The sequence below is a fragment of the Saimiri boliviensis genome, chromosome 1, assembly GCF_048565385.1.
Source record: "Saimiri boliviensis isolate mSaiBol1 chromosome 1, mSaiBol1.pri, whole genome shotgun sequence".
Taxonomy (NCBI): Eukaryota; Metazoa; Chordata; class Mammalia; order Primates; family Cebidae; genus Saimiri; species Saimiri boliviensis.
Genome location: NC_133449.1, coordinates 118523818 through 118536719, shown reverse-complemented (window position 1 = coordinate 118536719; position 12902 = coordinate 118523818). Strand labels below are relative to the sequence as shown.

General features: G+C 38.0%; 1 protein-coding gene across 2 annotated transcripts in view; it reads left to right on the top strand.

The window, feature by feature from the left end:
- Positions 1–12902, top strand: part of FTO (FTO alpha-ketoglutarate dependent dioxygenase) — a 410140-nt gene that overhangs the window by 93928 nt on the left and 303310 nt on the right. For both annotated transcript variants that reach the window (XM_003937274.4, XM_074402846.1), the window contains exon 2: positions 11227–11304. In XM_003937274.4, coding sequence (XP_003937323.1) covers positions 11227–11304 — 78 coding nt within the window. The remainder of the gene's footprint in view (positions 1–11226; positions 11305–12902) is intronic.

The following is a 12902-nucleotide window of genomic DNA, read 5'->3' as shown; positions in this document are numbered from 1 at the left end:
CTTTTTTAACTTTTCTGTTTTCTATTTCATTGATTTCTTCTGTGGCCTTTTATTATTTTCTCCTGTTTTTTTTATTTTTTTATTTTTTTTATTTTTTTTTTTATTTGTTCTTTTTTTTTTTAAGTTCTTCCAGATGGAAGCTAAGGTAATTGATTTGTGACCATTTTTTTTTTTTTTTCACTATAGGCATTCAATGCCATAAATTTCCCTCAGTGTGTTAGTTTAGGTGCTCATTTTTGTTCAACTTAAAATACTTTCTCACTTCTCTACTGTTTTCTTTGTTGGCTCATGTATTATTTAGGAATCAGTTACCTAGTTTTCCAATATTTGGGGATTTTCTAGATGTATATCTGTTATTATTTTAAATTTAACTCCATTTTGTCAGAGAACATAGTTTTTATGATTTCAATCCTTATAAATGTATTGAGACCTAGAGATGGTCTGCCTTAGCAAATGTTCTATGTGTCTTTGAAACAAATGTCTATTTTGCTGTTGTTTGATGGAGTGCTGTCTACATGTCAGTTCAAGTTGTTTGGTGGTGGTGTTCAAGTTTCTTACGGTGTTTTTGTCTATTCTGCTAAGACAGGGATATTGAAATCTTGAACTATTAACTATAAAATTACCTATTTCTTTTTGTTCTTTCAGTTTTTGTTGCATGTTTGAAGACCTGTTATTAGGTGTATAGATGTTTAAGATTATGTTCTTGATGATTTGACTCCTTTATTATTACGAAATGACTTTATCTCTTGTAATATTTTTTTTGTTCTGAATTCCATTTTGTCTGATATCAGTATAGCCACTTCAACTTTCTTTAAATTAGTATTACTGGGTAAATGTTTTTTCCAACTTTTTACAATCTTTTTCTTTTAATTGCAGTAGAATATATATAACATATAATTTATCATTTTAACAATTTTAAATCACGAGGTGGATCACCTCATGATCCACCCGCCTCGGCCTCCCAAAGTGCTGCGATTACATGTCTATCCTTTTACTTTAAACCAATTTGTTTCTTTATATTTGAAGTATATTTTTATAGGCAACCTATGGTTGCATAAAAAATCAATTTGACAGTTTCTCTCCTTTAATTGGGCTCTTTAGATCATTTACAGTTAATGTGATTGTTTCTATGGTTGGATTTAATTCTACCATTTGTGTCTGTTCTTTGATTTCTGCCTTTTTTTGGATTTTTTTTTTTTTTTTTAAAGATGGAGTTTCGCTCTTTTTACACAGGCTGGAGTGCAGTGGCGCGATCTTGGCTCACCGCAACCTCCGCCTCCTGGGTTCAGGCAATTCTCCTGCCTCAGCTTCCTGAGTAGCTGGGATTACAGGCATGCACCACCATGCCCAGCTGATTTTTTGTAATTTTAGTAGAGATGGGGTTTCACCCTGTTGACCAGGATGGTCTCGATCTTTTGACCTCGTGATCTACCCGCCTCGGCCTCCCAAAGTGCTGGGATTACAGGTGTGAGCCACCGCGCCCGGCCTTTTTGGATTTTTTAATAATTCCATTTTATCTTTTTTGTTGGCTTGTTACTTGTAATTCATTGTTATTTTATGGTCGTTTTAGGTTTTCTGGTATCCATTTATATTGTATTTGAATCTTTCTTGAAGTATTACTGCACTTCACATGTAGCATAGGAATTTTTACAACAGTATACTTTCATTTCTCTTTGGCCACTGTGATGTTGCTGTCATACATTTTACTTGCACATATGTTATGAATCCCACAATGTACTACTCTTGTTTTTGCTTTAAATAGTCAATTATCTTTTATGAAGACTTAGTGAGAATTAAGTCTTTTATATTTCCCACATAGTTACTATTTCTGATACTCTATTCTCTTAAGTCGATTCAGATTTTTATCTGTGGTCCTTTTCTTTCCACCTGAAGGTCTTCCATTATCAGTTCGTACCTTGAAGATCTGCTGGTGTTGAATTCTTTATGCTTTTGTATATCATTTATTTTTGAAATATATTGTGGCATTTCTCCACTCTTTTGTCTTCTGGCAACCATATTTTTAAAACAAGCTATTTGATGGTTTTTTTTTTTTTGGAAACAGAGTATGACTCAGTCACCCACACTGGAGAGCAGTGGTGTGAACTTGGCTCACTGCAATCTCCGCCTTCCAGGTTTGAGTGATTCTTGTGCCTCAGCCTCTCGAGTAGCTGGGATTACAGGTGCACACCATTGCGCCTGGCTAATTTTTGTATTTTTAGTGGAGATGAGGTTTCACAATGTTGACTACTCTTGTCTTGAACTCCTGGCTTCAAGTGGTGCCCTCAGCCTTCCAAAGTGCTGGGATTACAGGCGTGAACCACCAAGGCCAGCCTTATTTGGTGTTATTTCTGTAGTTTGTTTTTGTGTATGGTACATTAATCTCTTGCTATCTGTGGGGGACTGGTTCCAGGACCCCTGCAAATATAAAAATTCACAAATGCTCAAGTCCCTTATATAAAATGGCCTGTTGTATTTGCATATAACTATGCACATCTCCCTGTATACTTTAAATTATCTCTAGATTACTTATAGTACCTAATACAATATAAATGCTATATAAATAGTTATTATATTTCATTGTTTAGGGAATAATGACAAGAAAAAAATCTATACATGTTTAATATAGCTGCAACCATCCTTTTTTTTTTCAGGAATATTTTTGATCTGTGGATGTTTGAATCCATACATGGGGAACCGTGTATATGGAAGGCTGTTTTTAAGATTTTATTTTTTTCACTGTATTTAAGTAATTGGATTATGATGCATTTTAGTGTTCTTCCTTTTGTTTTTTTTTTTTTGAAACGGAGTTTCGCTTTTGTTACCCAGGCTGGAGTGCAATGGCGCGATCTCGGCTCACCGCAGCCTCCGCCTCCTGGGTTCAGGCAATTCTCCTGCCTCAGCCTACTGAGTAGCTGGGATTACAGGCACGCGCCACCATGCCCAGCTAATTTTTTGCACTTTTAGTAGAGACGGGGTTTCACCATGTTGACCAGGATGGTCTCGATCTCTTGACCTCGTGATCCACCCGCCTCGGCCTCCCAAAGTGCTGGGATTACAGGTTTGAGCCACCGCGCCCGGCCCCTTTTGTTTTTTTTTTTGTGCTCAAAGTCTTTTGAACATCTTAAATCTGTAGATTAATGGTTTTTTATCAAATTTGGAAAATATCTGGCCACTATATTTTTCTGTCTCCCAATCTCTCTCCTCTCCTTTGGTAACTCCAGTTACATGTATTAAGCTGCTGAAAATATCCCATAGCTCACTGATGCTCTGTTAGCTTTTTCTCCTGTCTTTTTCCTCTCTGTAATTTGTTTTGGATAATTTTCCAAATTCTTCAGGTTCATCATTCTTTTCTCCTATTATAATGAATTTGTTTTGAATTATTTTTATCCAGTGTATCTTTCATCTCAGACATTGTGGATTTACTCGCTAGAAGCTTGATTTAATGTTACTTCTTCTGTTGCTCTACTTACCATGCTCAATCTTTTCCCAACTTTTTAAACTTGTGAGCGACAGCTATACTTACTCTTTCAGTGTACTCGTTTACTCATTTTGTCATCTGTGCTGTTTTTGCATCAGTTTCAATTAGTTGATTTGTCTCTTCATTATCAGTCATATAGTCTGGACTTGTAGATTCTCTTAGAAACCTCCATGCCTTTTTGCTTTTGATTGGATGACAAACATTGTAAATTTTTAGCACTGAAGTGCTGGGTTTGGTGCTTGCTATTTAAGCACCAAACTCATTTAACTTACTTGGAAACAGTTGGATCTTTTCAGGTATTGCATTTAATTAGAAAAGAACAGAGTGACGTTTAGTCTCTAGCCGTCACACCACTGCTGAGGTGAAATCCTTCTGAATACTTTTCCTGATGTTTTCTAAATTACGAGATTTTCTGTCCAGGCTAGATGTTTTGTCTGATGTAGTGTTGGCTTCCATTTTTGGAAACAGAACAAGACTTGTTAAATATTAATTAGAAAGATCTCTTCTGAAAGCCTTGCAGAGCTACCAAAAAGCAGCCAGGACTTTAGGGTCCAAGGGCAGTGGCTGTTAAGTATTGGTTTAAAAAGCAGGAGTGATTTTAATTAAAAAATTTAAAAAGTGTTGTGTTGTGTATGTTCTTTTTCAGTTAAAAGTTAAACAATTCTTAAGAGAGATTATTTCTCTTGCCTCAGGGATGGTGTGACATAGTGGGTGTGGCGCTGGGAAATAAGAATGTGAGTTGTGACTCTCTCATGAGCAGCAATATAGTCTCTTGCCAGTCACTTACTAGCTGTGGATGGGCCTTAGTTTCTTCATCTGTTCTAAAATTTTGTAATTTTGGCATATTAAAAATTAGACAATCACCACAAAATAGTTAATTGACACATTTTATATATGTAAACTTTTATGGAAAGTTTTTATACATTTCTTCTGTAGATCACCGAGGCTAATTAATATCTGGATTTGTATTAATCCAGTAGTACTAATCTGTGGCCCGAAATATAATTTGATATGGTACACATAGATTCCTGTATAAGTAATTTATAACTAGGAAATAAAACTCTTCTTTTCTAGACATGAGTAAATAACAATGAATGGTTGCCAAAGTGTATTGAGGGCTGCTTATGGGCCAGGCTCTGGTCTTAGAGTGTTACGTATTAACGTCATTACATCTCATGGGGAGATAAGAAACTAGTTCCAAATCGTGCATCTAGACTGGTAGAACTGGCATTGGATTCAAGAGTTTGGCTCTTTAGGTCATACATACATAACAGAGGAGTTTGCTTTGTTATACAGATCCCTGCTCCACTGTTTGAATGCTATTTGCCTAATATCTGCATAGTTTATAGTTTGTAAAATGCACTAATATGTATAATTTTATTTTATCATCACAACTTTTTGAAACAGTGTCTTACAGATGAGGAAATTGAGAATGAGCGAGTTTGCTTCAGATGTGGTACCACATCTAGGAAGTAAAAGAGTCTCCACTCAGAATTCTATTCTCACCTCCAAAGCCAGTTTACTTTTACTGTGCCATATTTTCATGGAGATGGAAGTTTTTCATAAGACAAGGAATGCTGAATTTGTCGAAATGGTTGAAATACTTGTTTTCTTCTTATCTTAAGCAAATATAGTGTATGTAAATATGAAATATTTATTTATACTTCTTTTGATTTAGCTACTTCTTATTGATCTTTTTTTGTTTTTGAGACAGAATCTCACTGTGTCACCCAGGCTGGAGCGCAGTGGCGCAATCTTGACTCACTGCAATCTCCGCCTGCCAGGTTCAAGCAATTCTCCTGCCTTAGCCATCTTAGCTGGGATTACAGGCGTGCACCACCATGCCTGGCTAATTTTTGTGTTTTTGGTAGAGATGGGGTTCGCCATGATGGCCAGGCTGGTCTTGAATTCTTGGCCTCAAGTGGTCTGCCTGCCTTGGCCTCCCGTAGTGCTGGGATTAGAGGCATGAGCCACTGCGTCTGGCTCTTATTTTTCTAGTGTTAGTTTAGATATGTCTTCCTTATCCACCAAGTACTCTGTTTAAGGACTGGGTCATTTTCTCACTTAAAACCCTCACAAGATTATGCAGTTATTTTCACAATGAACACTCGTTGGCCATTATTCATCATTGTATTTTGAAAAGACTCAGGTAACAATATTACATTTTTGTTAAACCTGACACAAGATGCATAGTTGAAGAAGTATGTATGGAAAATGATAAAATAATACATGGATAAAGAATAAGTGGCCCACACCTATAATCCTAGCACTTTGGGAGGCTGAGGTGGTTGGATCTCAAGGTTGGGGTTGAAGACCAGCCTGGACAACATGGCGAAACCCTGTCTCTACTAAAAATACAAAAAAATTAGCTGTGTGTGGTGGTGAGCACCTGTAATTCCAGCTTCTTGGGAGGCTGAGGCAGAGAATCACTTGAACCCAGGAGGCAGAGGTTGCAGTGAGCCGAGATTGCACCACTGCACTCTAGCCTGGGTGACAGAGTGAGACTCTGTCTCAAAGATAAAAAATAATAATAAGTGCTCTTAGCAGCATAATCTTGACATGGCTGAAGAGTCAGGGGTGGGATGAAAAATGCACTTCATTTGTAGGTGAGTTACACCCTTACATGATAAGTCATAATCCACTTAATCTTTCTATGTAATTACTGTAAGACTCCCAAACCATATCTCTATTTGACAAGATATACAAGCTCAGACTTTTTTACAGTAAAGCAGAGGCTTATGGCTGGTGTATTTTCTGATATCTAACTAAACCGTTATGGCTTTGAGTTGTGGTGCTTTTTAAAATTTTTTTTTTGAGACAGAGTCTTACTCTGTCACACAGGCTGAAGTGCAGTGGTGCGATCTCGGCTCACTGCAACCTCTACCTCCTGGGTTCAAGTGATCCTCTTACCTCAGCCTCCCGAGTTGCTGGGACTACAGGTACACACCACCACGCCCAACTAATTTTTGTACTTTTTTGCAGAGACGGGATTTTGCCATGTTGCCCAAGCTGGTCTCGAACTCCTAAGTTCTAGAGATCCTCCTGCCTCAGCCTCCCAAAGTGCTGGTATTACAGGTGTGAGCCACAGTGCCTGGCTGTGGTGTGTTTTACATAGGTCTTTTGTCCTCTTTTATTTTGTTAGAGCTGTGGAAATGGGTGGTAGCCTGAATGGAAGGATTTTCATCTGCCCCCCCCCCCCCCCGCCCCCGCCGTCAGGTAGGAGAGCTGAGGCTTCACGTTCTCCCTGGCTCTCCTTGTGGCATTTGTGAGCAGCTTGATGTATTTGACACAAGTGTGACAGCAAAGAAATGTGTGAGCAGAGCAGTGTGCTGCAGGGCCCAGCTGTGTGGATTTATCTGTACATCAGGCCGAGGAGCAGCAGTTAGCCAGATCTGACAGTCAAACGTGAGCTCCTTCTACCTGCAGTCCAGAGTGCATTTTAATGTTGTGTGTGTTTACCGTGGTTGGCATTTGACACAAAGAAAATTGTCAGTGCTGTTTTTTTCCTCTCCTCTTTTACAAATAAATACTTCATTGTACATGGACAAAAGTATGCACTTTCTAAAACAATGCCAAAAATCATGTTGTCTTCATCTTTATACTGCATTTCATATGAGGAATTCGTAGATTTGAGTTGGTAATAGGTAAGATGTTGAATAGGTAAGATGCTTACATGGTGCAAAAGTCAAAACAATATAAAATAGAATATTGTGAGTAGTCTTGGCTCTGCCTCTGTCCCTTTCTAGTCATTTCCCACCTCTGTTGATTGATAATCACTTTAATAGTCTGTCATGTATTCTTTATGTTTCTATATGCAAATACAAGCAGATGTTCTGTGTCTTGCTTTTTACTTCCCAATATCTTCTGGAGAGCTTTTTAGTTCACAAACAGAGACTGGGTATGGTGGCTCGCTCCTGTAATTGCAGCACTTTGGGAGGCCAAGGTGGGCAGATCACCTGAGGTTAGGAGTTCAAGACCAGCCTGGCCAATATAGTGAAACCCTGTCTCTACTAAAAAATACAAAAGTTAGCTGGGTGTGGTGATGCATGCCTGTAATCCCAGCTACTCAGGAGGCTGAGGCAGGAGAATTGCTTGAATCCAGAAGGTGGAGGTCGCAGTGAGTCGAGATCGCGCCACTATACTCCAGCCTGGTGATGGAGTGAGACTCTGTCTCAAAAAAAAAAAAACCCAAAAACAAAAACCTGAAAAACACCAGAGAGCATCCTTGTTTTTGTTTACTGTTGCATTATACTTCATCATGTGGATATCCTGTAGTTTATTCAACTGCCCTCTGTGGCTGGAGATTTGCATTGTTTCTAATCTTTTTGCTCTATTGAGATAATTCACGTATCATAAAATTCACCCTTTTGAAATATCCAATTCAGTGTGTACTCCAAACTTTTCTTCTACAAATAATATGATGTAATGAGTAGTCTTGTGCGTATATTCTTCTGAACATGGTAAAAGTATATTAGAAGGCTAAATCAGAAGTAGGATCGCTGGCTCACATGGTAAATGTATTTGAATTTTGAAAGGAATTGACTGTTACCCTCCCTAAGTATGATTCTGTTTTGCCCTCCTGACAGCAGAAAAGGAGAGGGCCTGTTTCTCTTAGTCTTACTCCCTTTTCATAAAGGAATCTTAATCTTTGATTTTAATAAAGCAGTCAAAAAATTTTTAATTTTGATGTTTATGAGCTACCAATTTAATTTAATATTGTTATGTGATTGATTTCATTGATGCAAACATGACCCAAACTTCTCTTTATGTTTGTAAATACTGTTATTTAATAAATGACCTTGTCAGTTACTTAGTAAAATCGCAAGTAGTGAGTGTTGATGTTCAGAGCAGATTTTTATCTGTATGGTCTTAATATGGGTGATTTCCTGGCCCCCATTCTCTGCTGTCATATAGATACAACAATGCTCACAGTATTAAAATGAAAATTCCTAGTAGAAGATCAATTATATGCTGCTTTCTCTAGAGTAGGAAAAATCTTGTCAAATTTTGTCCTTTTGATACAGCCTTCTAAGTTACAATGTTTTATACCTGTCTGATGCTCAGTTCTGAAATGAACTGAGAAGTGGTGGTTGTTACAAGCATTTAGCTGAAGCATTAATTACAAGTAGAGGTTCAGCCTACATTGGCACTTGTCGACCTATGGGACAGGTCTGTTGCTGTTTTATCTGATTTAGGTGGAGTACATAATTCCTTTTGGGAGTCCATACTTTTGTGTTCCTCTTTATACGTAGATTAGCTTTACTGATGGACTGTCATGAAGAGATCTTAAGGTGGCGTTTGCAAGGTGGAGCCATTTCAAGGTTTGAGAAATGTGCATTTGAATTATTCAAGGCTCACCTTTTTTGGCATTTATAAATATTCTGGCACTTTGTGTATGAAAAAGACTAAGAATTTGGTAACATATTCATAGGAAAATGGAGGCTTTTCTGAGCTTGAAGTAAAAATTGAGGTATAGATTGTGATTAAATTTATGATGAAGTGCAGAAATGTACAAGTATATGCATGGAAATATCACTGGTTCTTTCTGTGGCACAAATAATGGTTAATACTGAAAAACCAATAAATCAATTAACCAGTAGTGAATTATCCACACTGGTTTGTTGATTATTTGTAATGGGGTGTGTTAATGTATTATAATTATAAAAGTATTCGTAATTTAGGCCAGACATGGTAGCTCATTCCTGTAATCCCAGCACTTTGGGAGGCCAAGGCGGGTAGTTCGTTTGAGCCCAGGAGTTTGAGACCAGCCTGGCTCTCATACTGAGACTCATCTCTACAAAAAAAGTAAAACAAAATTAGCCAGGCATGGTGGCATTGCACCTTTTGTCCCAGCTACTTGGGAGGCTGAGTTGGGAGAATCACCTAAGCCCCAGAACTCAAGGCTGCAGTGAGCTGTGATTGGGCCACTACGCTTAGCCTGTGGGACAGAGTGAGACCCTGGCTTAAAAAAAAAAAAGTATTCATAGTTTAACTGGTAAGTCAACCTTTTCATTATAAATGAGAAAACACCTATAGTCTAAATAAAGGCTTTGATTAAATAAATATAATAGAATTATACCTAAGAGTAGAATTTGTTTTTGTGTCCCTTAGGTCAGTTGGGGGCTATACTTCTATTCCCTTTCTCTTTCCTCGCTTTAGATAATGATACAAAAACGTCTGGAAAGAATTTGTGTTCTACCCAAAAGGAAGTTTCCTCTGACTACTCTGATTGTGATGGGTTTGTGAGAGAAGACTGCTCTCCTGGGGTGGGAGAGGATAGTACCTAGGGCCTCCATGTTTGGTTGAGTAGGTTGTGCACCATATAAAGACAGTGGCCATGGGAACAGGTGGAGCCTGAAATCCAGTTTGTGTTTACCAAGCTATATTCTTACTGAGTGGGACTATATTGACCCAGAGCAAGGTGTACCATTATCTAGTTCTTCTAAAGGTAACTTACTGGCTGACAGTAGCTTTGATGATGCATTTATGCATTTTTATTTAAAACCCAGTTGTTTCTGCTGTTTTTGCTTGCTTTCTTACAGATAATGTCTATAGTATGTACATGTCTGTATATATAGGCGTCTGTGAGTGTATTTGTACATTTTTGCCATTTATGAGCCACGTACACATACAAACTCCATATATTCTTGAATGTAAGGTCAGATATTGTTTGAAAAATATTCCTCAGAAGGAGGAAGGTGCCTTATATGTATCGGATTCTTTATAAGATACTTTATCATATGAGGTCCCCTCTCAGTTACTTTGTTTGAATAGCACAGTACTGTTGGGGAAAAGATAGGCTCTTGAAATAGCCTCAGACAATGCTGGCTTTGAGTGCTTTAAAAGGCTGCTTCATGAAATTGAAAAAGAAAAGAAACAAAGATGTTAACACAGATTTAGTAATTATTGTAGAGACGATAGATCACTCTAAAAAAGCAATTCTGTAAGTGGATATGATCTCAAATAAATGTTTACAAGATGAATAAATATTCCAGATATCCCAACATTATGCAAACGGATACTTGTGGCTCGGTTTGGTATTTCCATTGATAGTACCTTAAAAGGATTTACAAGCTACTATGTCTCAAGCAGATTATACAGACAGGCGTTTGCTCTGAAAAACTATATGGGATGACTTGTAAGGTGACTCTAGTGATGAAAAAGACCCAGATGGCAACAATATATGTGAAGAATGAATTAAATTGTCTCATGAAATGAGAGAGTGAATAAAATTATTTCAAAATTTATGCTTCATATAATGTATAATTTAGTATGTATGTAATTGGCTAGGTGCTATGACTCATGCCTGTAATTCCAGCACTTTAGGTGGCCAGGTTGGGAGGACTGCTTGAGGCCAGTACTTTGAGACCAGCCTAGGCAACATAGCAAGACCTTGTCCCTACTAAAAATAAAAAAAAAATTATTCAAGCATGGAGGCACCTCTTAGTCCCAGCTACTTGGGAGGATAAGGCGGGATGATCACTTGAGACCAGGAGTTTGATGTTACAGTGAGTTATGATCATACCACTGTATTCCAGCCTGGGTGACAGAGTGAACTGTCCCTAAAAGAAAAGTTTGTAATTTAATTAATACATTTTATAATTGACATTTGACTAATTTCTATCTCTAAAATATAAATTCAAGTTGGCTAAAAATTTTTTGTATTCTCTTATTGGAAAAATAAGAGAACATCCTAATTTGGGTCATTGTATATTCACTTATATGTAATTATTATTATTTTCAAACAGAAACTGAGGCTTCTTGAAGAGCTTGAAGACACTTGGCTTCCTTATCTAACTCCCAAAGATGATGAATTCTATCAGCAGGTAAGGTATTTTAATATTTTTATCAATTTCAGTGATGTGTTCTGATTGATCTTATTTTACCTGTGAGGTAGCAGGGCTAGAGAGGTTAGATAACAGGTGAAAATGTCAAATTTGATCCCCCTGTGACTCCTCATGGCCTACAGAGCATGTACATTTCTTCACAATCAGCTTTTTGCTGTGTACTTAATACTTTAGCATTGTGACTATTTTTACTTCCTCAGACATTCCACGCTTCCTTGCCTCTGATCGTGCTGTTACTTCTGTATAGCTCCTCATCCTTCTTCTTACTCCTTACCCTATTACTTGCCCTGCTGCAGATGGCTAATTCTTCAAGAGTTCAGTTAAACATCACCTCCTATGTGAACATTTTCCCAGCTTACCCTACCTACAAGTCGATTGCACTCTTATTCCTTGTAAATAACTCTACACCACCTAGCACATGGTATTGGAATTATAGGATTCCATGTCTCTCTCTCTGAATTAGTCACCACTGTTTCAATTACACATGATAAAAACCCAAATCAAACTCACTGTGGCAAAAAATAAGGGATAAGGGGAATCTATTGACTTGCCTTAGAAGTCCAAGAGTATGTGGCTAACTTGAACTTTATAAAAGATGTCACCCAATCACTGGTTTTCTCTGTTGTTCTTGGCTTAGTTTTCCTCATTGTGACCTCGTGCTTAATAGGCTTTCATCTGAGAGTCTAGCAGGACTCTTGGCAGCATCTGGTCTTTGGCATCTGGGATCTTAGAAAAATGTAGTGAGTTCTTTTTCCCTTATTCCATCAAATTCTCCAGAAAGTAATGTTGGCCTGGTTGGAGTCATATGCCTATCTGTGAACTAGTCATCGTGTTCAGGAGAGTCAAATGCTCCTGTTTGCCTCGCCTGGTTCATGCAGCTACTCGTGGAGTGGGGTTGGAGTGAGGGTACTCCCACCACACTGCATGCACTATGTGACTTAGACACGGTTGACTTCCCCAAAGGAAAATTGGAGTCCTGTTTCCAAAGAAGGAAGGGTAAGTCTTCTGGGCATATAAAAATAATGAATTTTCACCTCTTCTTTCCTACTAGAATGTAAAGTCTTGGGTTATAGGAATTAGATCACAGCATCTTTGTATCTCTAGCACCTGCAGGTACCTAGCTGACCATCAGTAACCAAGGAAGGAAGAGAGAAAGGGAGGACTTTACTCATTTAGAATCCAGGGCAATATGATTTCTGTGACTTCTAGTTCAATATTATTTCTAGGACACTGTCTCTTATCTCCATTCTCATTTGATTTGCACCATCTTTCCTTTTCACGATCAGTCCTCTTGTAGGTCTCTCTCGTTTCTCTCTTTACCCCACCACCTTCATCCTTGAAGCTGTAGTATTTTCTAACCAAGATGTAAATCTGAGCATGGTAACCCTCTGCTTCAAATCCCACATCATCGCCTGACTCCTGCATTTTCAACCTCATCTTCCTGCTCCTATACCTTTTTATCCACACTGGATTTTTGCAGTACTTCAAATTTGCTATGAATTTCATCTTTGGGGCCTTCTTGCTACGTCCTCTGCTGACATACCTCCTTCTCTTTATCTGTCTCCTCTTTCTTTTAA